Genomic DNA, 15,621 nt, shown 5'->3' with positions numbered 1-15,621 from the left:
TCCGCGACATCCCCAGTCGAATGGACTTGCTGAAAATGTTGTCCGAACACTAAAGTCTGCCATTATTTCACTCTCTCCCACTAATTTTGTGGAATTGGACCGTGGGATTGATAATTTTCTAATGTAATACAGGAACGCCGTCCATTCCGTTACTGGGAAGAGTCCTGCGCTTCTATTTAAATCTCGTTCGTTGCATACAAGTCTCGACTGTGCCAAAACGGCTGATGTTACATTTTTCAAGGGTAATGATTTACGACCTGCAACAGGAATATTACTTTCATCAAATGGCAAACGAATGGTCACAATTCTCGATTTGGATGATCTCTCTTGTCATTGACCAGGTTGAGTTCAATACCAGAGGTCAGTCTGTTAACGGCACTCCTGCTGTTTCAAATACTAATGAGCCCTTTGTAGATGATCTTATGGTATCTGAACAAAACGTATCTGAAGAACACAACCTGTGAAGAGTCTGAAGTTTCCATTCTAAGAAGATCCGAAAGATTGCGGTCAAGACCACCAGTGGACTATAAACATCCACACGCTCATTCAAGGTGTGGCGGATTTGATGAACTTGACTGATACTCTATTCGTTGCTCTATTCATTATCCTCTTGTTATAATATTCTATATGCTGTACATATTCGCCAATTCGAATATATACGTGCTGGTTGTTACGCTTCGCTGAATTCTGGATTTCTAGTTCGTCTGGTTATACCGATATACGTACAAAACTCAATTCTCACAAGAATACTAGTGGGCAAATAAAGTACCTCGGCGTTTGTGTTGTTCTGATTGTTATGAATGCTCGAGGGGTTGTTCGAAGATCCTGGAGAAGCAGTTTTACTTCGGTGAATATCCCCATTTTCTAGCTGATCCGGTCGACATATACCCTGGTCTTGTGTGGGCCGTTCAAACTCCATTGCTTCCTAGAGAAGAAGAAATGGTACACAGTAGTGTAAATTTTTTATGAGCGAAATATCCAAAATCAAAAGGCCAAAGTGACCGTTCAAGGCCATACGTTCTAAAACCGCTAGAAGCGGAATCAAGATCAATTTCACAACACTTTCACTATTGACCTTGTCACGCCGTAGTCCAAAATGACTAAAACGAATCTGGCGATAGCGGTGAAAACTGTCAAACATGCGTGGACTCGAATCGACAATGCCATTCAATAGTTTCAGGCGTTGTTGTTCGAAAAGTTCGGAGATAAGAGACACACAAGGTAAATTAACGCTTAGGCTAACCATATGTGGCACAGGCACCGAAATCAACTGTGTGATCCAACAAACACCAGGGGCTTCGTGCGTCTTTTATGCGTTGGAAAAAATCCAAGTATTGCACTTCAGTTAAATTCTACATCTGACTACACGCACTATATATTCGACTTCGAGAGAGTTGCTGTAGAAAGACCCTAAAAAGTAAATCATAGTCTCCCTAATAATGGATTTCTCCCAAATTCAGCAGTGTAACAATGCAAAGTTGCAGTATCACCTTACTTACGACCGTACTTGGGGCATCAACGAAATCCAGGAAATCCTTCAACTCTGAAAGTAAAACAACAAATCTGGTTGAAAGACGATAAACCACGTAAAGTAGGGCTGTTCGGGTAGTAGCTCAACCACAAAGTGATAAAATAAGGTTTCCGCTAAACGTGAGTAGCTGGGAGACGCATTCAACATATAGTTTAGAGAAGCCGCCGCGCTTACAAAGCGGTTAGATCAAATTATCATATGCAAGACATACTGGAAATCATGTGTGCAGGCTGCTGAAAACACTCCAAAAGTCAAAAGGCCTGTTTACCAAAAACTCATAAGTTCAATAAGACGACAGTGGGGCTAATTAATCCCTTTTGTTTTTCGCAACTTAACCAAAAGCTATTGCCCCAAAATCCTGGACTATTTCGCTAATGATAGATCTATTTGTCATCTGAGCATGTAACAGACTAGCAACCAGGATATCTGTCCTGTAGAGGAAGTCCAGCCGAGGTGAAACCCTGTAAGAATATAGAAGTGAAGTTACCTGGGTAAGTCACCGATAGATCGACTTGAACTGGACGACCTGACCGATCAAGATTGTCCAAAATCGCTAGTTGTGCTAAGGCGCCCAAAACAGTTTGTCGATAGTCTGCGAGGTGAAGAAATAATAAAGCAAAAGGCGTACAAAGAAAGGCAGGTGAATACAGCCGTGATGTAGCGAAGAATTCAACATATCACTCAGATTATCTGGCAAGCCAGAGTAACAGCAAATTACTCTGTATGATCGCATTTATGCTTGCCTGTTTTTACAGACTTGCGACAAAACAAAATCCCAGAGCTAAAGGGACTGTGAGGCGCTAAACTGATAAAATAAACGGGGAACAAAAGGTCTGTGTCATTTTAAACATGTGAATGGTGTTGGAAACAGGTGAGCACGTGATGAGCAGTATGGAGTTCTGCTTCTTCACAGTCACGGGCATTAATAGGGCCAAACGAAAAACGAATGTTACAACCGGAAATAACTGACACAGCTAGAAAAGGTGTTAGCGGCTTCCGAAACAAGCATAAATTCAGTGGTATTGTCTCCCGGTAATAAGAAATAATACCACGCACCCGTTTCACAAGCGCGATAGCACATATGACCAAGCAAGATGGCAGCTACAGTGCTGGAAGTAAGTGCTTGACCACTATGCACACAACAGCTAGTCGAACGACAAAGGAACGAGGGACCGAGAGAAATGACCTAGTTTAATTCTACCGCAGGAATCTACAGGCGTCAACATACTTGCAATCTCATCCAAAAAACCTGGAAAGGACCTGATTGGCACCAAATTTTCAGCAATGAACTTACCTCCGACTGAACACAACGGGTTGTTGAAGCAAGCCTGTGGATCGGCAAGTGTTAGTTGCCGGAGGTTTTCCAATCCGGAGATATGTTGAAGCAAGTGCTCGACAGAGTTGAGTCGGTTTCCTTGGAGCTGAAGCACAGTGAGATTGTAATTTCGTCCATGCAGAGCTCTCAGTCCCGCTAGGTCATCGATCACGTTGAAGGACAGATTCAGGTTCACTAAAGATCTGCATATAGGCGAAAAATACACTGATGCACAGAATGTGAAAATAACCAAATACTCAATGCATTGCAGACTATTCTGTGACCCCAAATTAAATTTGGTGATGCCTTCGATAAACATGCCAAGCAAATGTTGTGAAGTAAGGCGATATCATACAACCAACATATTCAACCGACATTTTCACAGAAACCTGAAAAAGTCATCCTGAAAGTAAGGCTAAAGGCTCTGAAACCGTGCTTACTGGTTTATCTTGTTTGAAAGTCGCAAATGGTGCATTAAAGTGAAAGTTGAACAGGTTTCCGGTCCTGATGTAAAATACATACCGACCCTTATATACAATAACACTAACGTCCGAATACCGTATCTTAAGGTACGACCAATCGAACCTACATACTTCATTTCACATAACTTGCTTACGATCGACGAACTAACAGTGCCTTTATAAACAGGTTAGATATATCAGTTTTACCACCAACTGTTTTTCGTATTGTTAAAGATTTGATCATACTGAAAGCGATAAACTCACAAGAAACCCAGTTAAACGTTTAAATAAGACATCACAGAAATTGGACATTCCGTTGAAAAACTTATGGAAGAACACTAAACAAGATAACGCACAAATTTAACTTCAAGTTCATGTCAATTGAAACATAACTTTAACAAATGTAAATCAAACCTTAATTGCAACGATTTAGGTTATTTACCGGTACGATAAATCGTCCAGTGACACCAGAATAGCGTTCAATGTAATTCCGATTGCCGTCCATTCGGTGCTATTGGAATGCATTAGGCTAGCTAGGATTTCGAACCGTTCTAAAGCAATTCTTTACCGGAAAGTATCTCGTAACTACGGCAATCAAGGAATTGGTGACGTATGGTCATTTCAGCTTCCATATCCAAGTTACAATGATGGAATATGCCTCAGTAATGAATGTTCCATTTTCGTGGGGAATATTCTCATATCACTCTTTTTGCCGTGGCGAGGATCGACAATGGAGATGAAATTGAGATGGGCCTCACGACTTAATAAATTCCAATTTTCTATACATAGAATGAATTTATCATGCCTTTGCATAAAACGTGTCCTCCCATACCGACAGCAGAGTATGCGCTTCCTATTTCCAAGATGGAGATTGTCTGCTACTTGGGTAGCACGCATGCTTATCTTTTGGGTTACACAGACTATCGAGAGTTACTGAACGGTGACGGGCACAGTATGTCCTGTAAAATCCGTTCTCGTTGTTGGGTCATTGTTGGGCTGAGTACGGTCTAGAATGAGGAGTATTTTCGCTTGCGATGAAACTGCTTTAAAAATGCCAGTACTCGGAAATTCCAAATCCCCCAGATACCATAACATTCACCGACGGAAGATACAATGCTCCGCATGAAAAGACCTCTGTAAACTACGCATAAACGCCTACGCTTCTTGTCACCAAGGCTGATATATCTCCCGATAAGTATTGTCACTTGTCAATTCCGAATGACCGCAGCTGTTAGCATGCACTGTTCATAGATACTCGAGTGATCATCAATAGAACTAACTGGTCAAACAGGCGCTACACGTAGTGCCACCAACTAATTTCGAAGACTCATTGTAAAAGTTCTACACCCTAGAGTAGTCGTTTTAAAACCCCGTAGTCACCCAGCCAGACCTAAGCGTCCAATACTAAGATCTCTTCAGTAAGATCTGTTAAATCGGTATCCACATTTGATTTGAACAGTATCTCATAAAGACGCACTTTCCAATGACATGCCGGACCTACTTTAAACTTCTAAAGCAGTTTATGACTTATCACTATGAAGACAGGCTCTGAAACTTGTGTATTTTACAAAAAGCATACACAAGTAGAACAGTCCTCCGGAAGCGTGTTAGGCGACAACTTCATGTATGCGTAAACTATACGTTGTAGAAATCTGTTTGTGTGGGTGAACTTTCAACAATCATACACGCACTTCCAAACCTGAACTACAAGATGCAAGCATTCTTGAACCCATCTGTCATCAACTCGCACAATAATGTTGTCAGCTGGTAATCAAGCATGGAGAACCGATTTGCGAATGATGAGTAAGAGAACATGACACCTAGGAGTCAGGAAGGATAAATATAAGTCAATGAGTTTAACAACTGAAAGCATAAGGGATTTAGGAAGACCCATACTGTTTCATGGCCAATGTTTTTTGACAAAAAGGGGATAGCTCCTGGCAACGTGAGAGGTGGATGCTATATAAATGCCTGGAAGAAGCAGGTTGAGCGAGATGACTTCTGGAGTTGAAATGAGAAGGCGAGTTCTCAAGAAATTTACATTGGTAATGGCAATAAGCAGGAGGGAAGAAGCGCTCAAACTTTCAAAAATAGAAGGGGCATAATCTCAGGTAATACAACTAGATTCCATTATGGAACAGACCTCCGACTTACAAAGGAGAAAAATCTTGGATGGTAGGTAGTTTTTGTGATCGGATGACGAACTCAACTTCAGGAAAGCCCAGCTGGAAACTATTTCGAATAGAGACAACCAGGTAGGATGGCCACCTAACGATGAGTTCAGAAGTACACAGGCCAAAAATTGTGTAGTGGTTGAAGCGAGTCATGTGAGTAGGAACGGATGCAAACAAGTTGGGGCAAATTATTCCAAAAGCCGGTTTTGTGTTTTCTCATGGTACACATAGGATTGTCCCAAATCTGACAAGGTAGACTAGCGAGAGCAGAGGTGGATATTTGGTTTGCCATTGTCTAAAAATATATGCGTGCTGCAAGAAACTGGGTGAGTCGCTATTAAACCGAAGAGAGGCGGGATATGACAATGAGACCTTGAAACTCTTGCGTTGACGCTGAGGACCACAGAAACAATGCCAGTGAAGCAAACGTACGACAAACGGTCCTTTGAAGGAATTCCAACTAACGAGGTAAACAACACACGTGAAGTTTAGCAAGAAGGACCGTATGCCCTACTCGGTTGGGAGCTGGCAAAACTCGAGGCATACCAATCCATTTCTGGTCAAAAAATTAAATCGGACTGACAAGATTGGGAAGCATGCGCTACCAGACAACCGGTAACGCGTTTGAACTTGAGCCTAAATTTAATGTTTCTCTGGTGCGTACAACTTTCAAGGTCGTAGATCAGACAACATTGATCTATGATGGATGCAGATTGTCCAATAAACAGCTGCAACAACAAACTGACGCATTATATACAACTTTAAAATGTCTTACATGTCGAACAAGTTAGCCCACAATTCGAGTTCAGCACCACAGAATTTCTCTTTCACAGCAATTAAGTGGACTGCCGACGCACAAAAATGGTGCGGAAACTTATCTACCACAGTTACGGTGCTGATAAAGTTGCCTAGATTCACTGTTTCTACACAGCCTTGAAAGACTTGAGTACATCGATGCACACTACGAAGCTTTTGCAATAGAGAATCGGCTGCATGCCCAATATGCTGTTGGCAAACTAATTCTTAATCCACAGAGGGTAGAACTTGACGCAGTGCACTAAGCTGCGGAGGGCCAAAAACTCCGGATGCTCACATCCCCTGAAACCACACACAACACTACATTCAAAAAGTATGTAACCAATAGGTACCAAACCGAAGAAAGATAGCAACCATTTGAGTGACATGATGGATAGAGAGACACATGGTCTACGGACGAACAAACGGATGGAGAGGCAGACATAAGAGCTCAATATTTCCTGTCGTAAGCAAGAGCGGATACAGCACGTCTCCGATGGATGCGCGGATTCGTAACAAAATAACAGCCATCAAGAAATACGGGCACCGAACACAAAAAAGGATGGTTATGCTCGGGCGACTGTATGGCTCCGGTGGTGCTTGATCAAATACTCATTGATCTGTTCGCCAAGCACGACGATTAGCTTCCATATATTTTGTCTTCAACTGAAGTGACATATCATCACATAACTGCCCACTGATGTCACCTCGACAAGTTGCTTTCAAAATACTCACAATCACTCGCGAACGCACCCGAGCTGCCAACGTAACGGCGTACAATACTGGTGAGGCACGTAAATAGACTGTGGTCATGTCGAAACACCGCTCCGCGTATTATGGAAGGTGAAGTTTATTACAGAACTTGTGGAACTGCTTTGCAGTGTTCGTTTACGATTGTGATATTCAATGAATATCTATTAAACTGTACAGGAACACGTGAAAATGTTGTCTCTAGAACCTGAGTGAGTACAAGAAGTTCACTTTTCTGTCCAATAGGTTGTAACTACTTGAACGTTTTTTTCCGATAAACGATTTTGCAGCATGAAGCTCCCCTAACAGATAGCCCGATTAAGTTCCACCTGTTCAACAAAAACAGTTACCAAGGGCGTCTCGTAAAATACCCTAGCACTAACTTGAAGATCGCTTACAAAACATGGACTGCGGTCTGAGGGAGGAGCACACACATAAATAAAGCTTTAAGTAACTTTTCAGAGCACTTAAACAAGTGCATCACCACACTTTGACCGCTTGATTGCAAGATGACCCCCAACCTGTTGTCGTCGATACACAATTTTCCCACTGGTGGAGCCAGATTATCCGTCCTTGGAACGCCTACTATCTAAAATCTGCCCCGTTGAGGTACTTCAGGGACTGGCCCTGTGGTCTCTGCTTATCACTTTTAAGTCAGCGATCCAATTAGTCATGCCAGTTGCCTTTCTCTGACCCGAAAATCTGGTGCCAGCCTGACAAAATCGATGACCGCAACACACTGCAACAGTACGCCAACAGCAAACCCCAGAACACCTGACAGGCAGAGGATAAAAATATTTTGCGGTACGATATCTTGGTAAGTTCATAGATAAGGACAAAGGCGTGCACCATAAAGGCCTACAACCGTTCGTTGCATGCAGCGAACACGTGGTCTTCAGAACCCCGACCACTAACGCTGCGAATTGCAATAGTCACTGGTATATGCCGGGCCAGATGACTTTTTGCACGCGCTCCATAGAGAAAACCAACTCGGACATATTAAGAATCTTTTATCTGGCATGATACTAGAGCTATACCGACAAATGTTATACTCTCAATTTTTTTTAATTTGAACATAAGAGTGGAAGGGGATAGACGTGTTGGACTCGACAGTACTGTCAACAGACTAACATTTGGGTTTTCCACCATAGTTGCAGCTGCGAGATCGAAAACCACTCCAAGTCCGAGGTTGATAATTAAGTGGTTCTAGGTTTAAATGTACGTTGAATTTTGAGGAAATCAACTCGCACACAGACCTTGTTTCCTAAACATGGAATAATTAAAACGATGAAAGATATTTTGCCGATCCAAGAACACAAGTGAAGTTAAAAATTTGATTTTCTTTCGATCGATCCGAAAACAGAGAAGATTGTACATCGGAGTGTACAAATCATTCCCCATGAATTCCCCCCAAGAGGGCTTTCTGATACTCAGAGAACGAACCAAAAGGAGTAAGCAGGCGATGCTGATTTAGGTGGTTCACGAAGCCCGTTACCGACGTTCTCAAACAAAGGACAACCTGCCAACACCATTTAGACAGTCGGAAAGCGACAGAAGTGCCACATATTCTTCGTTCTAGTACGCTTTAAATGGTGGTATAACGTTTAACAATCAACAGAAACCCCTAGTTCACGCAATTAGTAGTCGAAGTACTATATAGATGAAACTCTTTAAAGTTAAACATCTGACACAAGAAATTCCAGACATATGCGTTGCGTACACAGACGTTTCAATTCGACAGGCTACTCTACTCGGGAAAGTGGATTAGGACCTACAAAACTGTGGTACATAGACAGTATAGCTCATCTTCGCGTGGGTTTAGAAACATTGTTACAAGATGGCTACCTTCTCACATCTTGGTTCCATTATGATCTGTGAATTTCCTACGTAATTTTTGATTAAAAATCGTGGTGCGCCGACAATGCTGATGGTGCATTCCAGGTTTTGGCACCGATGACATATCACTTGCTGGGTTCTTTCCTTAGCTAACATCAAGGAGACATTCCCTTAAATTCCAAAGTCAACTTATGCGGTTCATTTCTTGACTTAAAACGAATTTATTCATACTTGCTTACACAGGCTAAGGGGGCGAGACAACCCGTGGAAGAAATGACTAAGCGGAGTCAACCTACCGCAACAATTCGATCCCTTCCACCTTTCGAATAACGTTGGAAGATAGATTTAACGTATGCAAATTTGTAAGCCCATTTAGGCCTTCCATCTTAGAGATAAAATTTGACGACAGGTCCAAGTGCTGAAGCTGGACGGCGCGATCAAGGGCTTCTATTTTCACAATCCCATTATGATGTAGGTTCAAAATCGTGGTTGACTTATCAAGCTTTACTGAGGGTAGAGCACCCACTCCGGAGTCAATTTTATATATTTCTCCAGTCTGCGCCATCCAGAAACTGGAAATGACGGGATCGACAGAATTTCAAAAAGCGGCCGTGAGAAAACTCTCCGAGGTCAACTAAAATTAATGCGACCAAATGAAACGCCTCTTAAGTTAGTTCAACAGATGCATCGGACTAGGTAGTGTTGTTAGTTGTGGTAGGAATCAAAGAGCTCATGAATTCAGATTGGCGTGTATCGCATCATATTCCTACAACCAAGCCGACATTGGCCTTTTGTATGTTCTTATCTTGGCCATAACAAATTCAGGGTTTTCACAGCTGTCATCAAAGAGATGTATTCATGGATTCATGGATTGCTACACAGAAACGAGACCTTCGCTCGAATTTACCGGGTCCGCTTTGTTCTTGTCGTTCAGGAACTACAATTTATCTGAAAGGGACGAGCGAAAAAATGGTGCAGCATTGCTCTTTATTTTCGCAAAGCGGGGCAGTAAGCTTGCTAGCACGATGACCCGTATAAAAAAGTGCATAATAGTGCCTTGAACGGGGTTCTAGGTAGAGCGTCGATAACCGTCGGGGGAGTTTATTCCACGCAGCAAATGCCCGAAATGAAAAACTTCTGACTAATGAAAGCGTGCGCTGTGAGCTTGAAAGTCTCCTTACCATGAAGTGATAGAGCCAAAACGATAGAGTCCAGGTATTCGTGCTGAAGTTCTCAGGACATAAAACGTGCTACTCTATTACCATTAAAGTGACCAAATGGGTTCGTCAAAATACCCGATTTACCACCGGTTTTAAGCCAACTTCAACCACCACGGAAATTTGGTGACGAATCTGCTAGCCCCACCCGGAAGACTTATCTGTCAAAGTTGACTGCAGTCAGCAACGGCTCAAGGACTATAAACGGCAACACGCTGAATGATGCGAAGCCTTGGCATGCACCGCGAATAAATGCTGGTGGTTTTGTCCCTGACAATTTCCATCTTCGCCACTCAAATGGTTGGTCAATCACTGGTCTATGAGTTTTTCATTTGATCGGACTGAATCATTTGGTCGGCTTATCATAAAAATGGCGTTTTAATTTTGTTTTACTTGATGGCAATTTTCTACCCTTGGTATGCTGTTGTCTTCAACAGTGGTGACTGCCGTACCACCAGGGCAATGTGTTACCCAGTAGTTAATATATTGGTCATTGTTCTTCGAGATACAATACAGGGTATCATTGCTGGTTCAATTCTATTATTTCTGTGCAGGTTCTTCCACCTTCTTCAAGAGAAAGGTATTCTAGCTGGACTGAAACTCTACCTAGCATCGCTGCTGGCTTTGAAAAATTGCGATACATATATGGATAAAATAAATATCTTTCTAATAAAGATTTCACATCAAAATCCGAAAACAACTGCTTCACAAACAAAACGACAAAATCCGAAGGAATTTTTTGGTCAACTGTAAAACGGAAATGCGCTGCCTAAAAAAACTGCCACTCCGTTTCATTTCTCATACACAGTCCAGTAATATAAATTTGGTAAATTATAACGTTGTCACAAAATTATTTACACTTGACCCTGAACGCGTATATATATAAGTGGTCAGCACGGAGAGCGATAAATGTATACATATTTATGGGAGCCTGGAATCTACCAAAATGACGTATTTGCATAAAGACTATGATGATCTCGCCAACGCAAAAAAACCTCGGCTTACGTCCCGCGGAAAATAGCTTAATCGCTTTAGGTGGCAGATAACCACACATGCTGCTGGTTAATCCATGCAATACCAATTGAGCACTTTTGTATACAAAGAAAGAGCATTGCTCCGTGTCAGAATCGTGCAACGTGAAGGCGTGTTGTTGGCTGAGGAATTAAAGGCCTCGGTAATTTGTGATTTCCTATTGTGGTGTTTTGTTTCTTTGGCTTCCGTTATAACATCAGGTATTCCGCCAATTGCATAAACGGGGCCTATCACCGGCACAATGCTCTTAGCCGAAAAACCTTTACAAGTGAGGCAAAAGATTCCGCGCTTAAATGTTGCATTTTGTTGCGTTTGTGTTCAATCCAAAAACCATTCTTATCTACGTTCGTCGCTTGAAGCTCAACAAATTTCATCGTTCACTGATGCAGTCATGTCCCTGGATGATAAGTCTTGCGGGATAATTTCCAAGCGTCGCTGAGATCCTAGGATGCCTGAATGGGGCTTAAAATTTTGGATTAGTACTCTTAACTCAATAGCCTGATTGCTTTAGTCCAACATGGACACGACATAGCTTTCGAAAATTCAATTCTATTGTGCAAACGCTGAGCGCACATGAACATTTGAACACAAAAAACTACAAAAACGTGCCTCTGTACAATTTCATGCAATACAAACGCGGTCGCGTATTTCGACTTCCTAGTCTGATTTCACTCGCGCTTACAGCAGTTATTCGCGATTTTCATGTGCTAACTCTGGTATCGAAATATTTCAGACTATCTTCGGATTTTATGCCATGCCAGAACTGTTTAGATGACCCCTTGAACAACCATGATTGGATTAGTACTTGTTCGTTGGCCTGGTCCAAAGACAACCTAGTTTATAGCGCACAATTAGCAGTGAGTCTGTTCAATCTAATTTCTTTAATACTGTATGCTCAATCGTTATTACCTTTTATTTCTTTACCACACCTAGTAAAGTAGGTATTTGGGTAATTACACCACCGCACAATCATCAACTCTTCTGATTTGATTAGGATGAATGTGCATTTATTGCCGAACTACTTTCATCGAAACTGATTTGCAAACATGATTTTTCGCGCTGCACAGTGACTTAAAAAAGCCTACTACAGAAATGAGCAAATCGTTATATACCGTTATCCGTGCCGGGTTTTTGAATCAAAAAACCTGACACACTGGTCGAACTTGTTACAATCACTTCATTGATAGATGCACTAGGTATCCGGATTTTTCCGCCAGAACAGAGGAACGTTTTTGCTGTTGTGCGGTGTGATTTTCCCACCCAACTCACTAAGAGACGATGCAGTAACTATCCTGGTTGCGTAGATAGACTGAGTCTTATCAGAACTTCCCAGCTGGATAGAATGACAGACGCCCGGGTTTGGTATCTATCATGTCTTTCATTCGGGTGCATTGCTTGAGGGAAAAGCGTCAGAAACACGTTTTCAGTGTGCACCCTACACAAAGTTATAAATTTGACCTCAAGTCCAAATTGGCGTTATGTTTAGAGCCTGAACAATTCAAGAGAATAAGCTTCATTGGCGCGCTCCCATGGGTAATGCAAAAGCAAGCACATAGTCTCCAAGTAGTACTAATATTTGATAGGGCGCCGCCGCATTAGTATTCTGGATTTTGTCGCAAACATATTATTTCATCTTATTCTAAAGTAGCATCACCGTAGTCTGTTTGTAGTTCCTGGGCTGGGCATGTTTTGCTCTTGTTATTCATACGGGAATGCTATGAACAATGGCCAGAGGAAGTGTCTTTTCCGTTAAAATTTTATGGGGCATCTTTAGGATAATTGCCGAGGTGCGGAGTTGCTACCATTATCGTCCCTGTTAACTTGCATCGTACCAGATCCATTTCGTCATCCTAACATAACACAGTTGCTCCTCCCTACCGCCTTCGGGAGTTGTCACGCGCAAAAACCATAATATAATGACATTCCTAATCCTTTATGTAATATACGGTGTCTATCAGTTTGATTGATGTATATGTAACTATTGGTGATATACAACCTTGCTTACTAGGCTTTGGCTCATGAGCTTTGTTTCTGTTTTCCATCCACAAAAATTGCCGTGAACACCTGCCTCACTGAAAATCACTGTCCCCTGGTGCTTCCATAACACGCATATTACACTTCACTACTTGCACTCAGAGCTAACGCCTATGGGTCTTTCCGCCATGCACACCAGGCACATTGAAACGGGCCTTAGTGATTCGGGGACAGATGAACCATAAGTTTAACCTCACCCTCCCTAAGAATTTATGGTTCTCTTCAGCTCGCAAAGCAACCTCCGGGTAAGAAGCTCCTTGTCCGTCATCTCGGTGGATCTACTGCCATAGTTTTCCACGCGCCTGCTGTCATTTATCTGAAGGACAAGCTCCTTCTGATAGGATCTTTAAATGGAGACCACCAACAACTTCTTTATAACCTATACTGTAATTGTCCATGCCAAAGAAGAAAGCAGCTATCCTTCTTGATGTGTATAATATCTGCTACTTCCCCACGCCACCGAAAAAAGTTTACTCAACTAGATTGCCCCATTTGCCTTAGAGCTGCCGGTTGACTCGCATCCAGCGCTAAAAGCGTGACACCCGTTACCGACCGTGCTGTCTTCCTGCATTGCTATTTGGACGAATTTCATGAACAATCCAGGGAGGCGTTTTTATACTGCCTTGTTTTATGCCTCTCGTAACCCTGAAATAAATAATGCCAAGCTTAGTCATTCCTTACTTTCTAGGTTACTCGGCACAAATCCAACCCTATTAGGGCTCGGTCAAACGCTTGCTGTCGCTATCTCAACTGTGGTAAACTTTAGGTTTTTTCATCGCTGGATTCCTTACTACCTGACATTTCATCACACTCACCAGCCTGCACTTGCCTCATCCTACTCTCTTCTCTTTTTAAGGTTTTCCATTCGTCAGTGGCTGTTAGAAACGCCCAGTATGGCGAGTGTCCACCCAGGCTGTTCTCTGCGCTGCCTGTTGTCCTGAATCAGTTAGTTTAACCTGCGTGTACTCCTTGCCGGCGCGAAACATTACAGTCCACAAAAGTGTACAACCTTTTCATCTCAACCACGAAATTTGATACAAAGCTTTCAGAGACCGAGGTGTTTGAGAGTAATAATAGTCAATCCTCTTAAAGAACTTTTAAACCCGACCCCCACCCAAAAACGACAACAATATATGTACCAGCGTCAAAGTACAGTTTGATTATAAGGTTCACGCTACCCCCAAATACGCTTTTCGTGACCATGTATTCAACACAGTTGTCCAAGGGAGCGCAACCTCGGCCGCGGTTTCTATTTTTAGTTCAACTTAGACGAATGGTTAGCTCAAATACTCCTCATTACCCAGATTCGTTGTTTCAATTTTCTTCTTTCTGGAAATTACAGTTTCTTTTCACATATCAAACACTACGCTGTAGTTTTATCCGCTTCCGTTTTCTTGTCAATTGGCATAGTCGAGTTTTGCTGGTTTGATCTTGCTTCATCTCGACATGTTCCCCATAACCCGCAAATAACCCAACAGCTTTTTTCCTTCGACGCGTATTAACACTGTAGTTGGATCGTATCACATCGTGCATGATCCCTTACTGGGATAATGTCCTCTTTTGACCACCCAACCTGTGCGCACTGCCTAGCATCAAAAATTGATATCCAGGGTGCCTTCATTTTTACTGCACCATTAAGTTCAAACCCGATGGTATGCCAACCAGCGGTTGGAGGAACAGGTTACTGTCATTCGGAAACTGCAGCCACTTGTGCCTTTCAGGTGAACGACAGCCACTGACCGACAAGAACAAAACCGACCCGGGAGACTTGGGCAATAGCCTCGATCCTGTGTATCAATCCGTGAATCCGTGAACTATATTCCTCTCTGGCAGGTTTTCGCTTGATACTTGTTAGCTATTTGGTTAGCGAACTGCTGCTCAACCGTGGAGCTTGCTTGATAACAGAAGAAGATGAAGATAGACCATTTGTGATTTTGAATGAGACGTTCCTCTCTTTTCTCCCATATTCTCCTGTTACACTTTTGCATTCTTTGCCTGCATTCACCTTTAATGTTGGTGACCATGCGCTTCGAAAATAAGTGATAATAAGATGTTGGTTGCAACATCCTAGCACTCGTCCGACAAATCTAAGAACTGCGGTTATAATGACAAAGGGTTTACACACATGCCAGTTCGATCATCACGTCTAAAACTCTGTGGGCAAGAAACAACTTACTATGTGGGAAAATATATGGTTCAAGACTTTTGTCCGGCTGCATTTTGCATGCGTAATGTGACCGAAAGCCAGAGTGATCTACTTGAATTACGATAGATCTTTTGAGCACTAAAAGGTTGACCATTGTAAGCTTGTGAGGTTTTGGTCTACCGATCTACTGAGAACAGAAATTAAAATAGTAAACAGGGCCGGTCGATGCCCACGAATTAAAATGCTTCCTCGAAAACTACGACTGGTTTCGATGTTACCAAATTACAGGTTTGGATCTCTGCGACATATTCTAACGGTTGTTTTATTTCG

General features: G+C 42.3%; 1 protein-coding gene across 1 annotated transcript in view; it reads right to left on the bottom strand.

Annotated features, from left to right (window-relative positions):
• The window catches only part of T265_14367 (hypothetical protein), a gene marked incomplete at both ends in the record, with an annotated part of 58,795 nt that overhangs the window by 40,761 nt on the left and 2,413 nt on the right, over positions 1 to 15,621 (bottom strand). The window contains 4 exons of the mRNA XM_009173352.1: positions 770 to 925; positions 1,500 to 1,543; positions 2,019 to 2,123; positions 2,826 to 3,049. Of these exons, the coding sequence (XP_009171616.1) occupies positions 770 to 925; positions 1,500 to 1,543; positions 2,019 to 2,123; positions 2,826 to 3,049 (529 nt within the window). The remainder of the gene's footprint in view (positions 1 to 769; positions 926 to 1,499; positions 1,544 to 2,018; positions 2,124 to 2,825; positions 3,050 to 15,621) is intronic.

Source organism: Opisthorchis viverrini (assembly GCF_000715545.1).
Source record: "Opisthorchis viverrini unplaced genomic scaffold opera_v5_181, whole genome shotgun sequence".
Lineage (NCBI taxonomy): Eukaryota > Metazoa > Platyhelminthes > Trematoda > Opisthorchiida > Opisthorchiidae > Opisthorchis > Opisthorchis viverrini.
The sequence above is the reverse complement of the archived record's forward strand: the minus strand, read 5'-3'. Positions and strand labels throughout refer to the sequence as shown.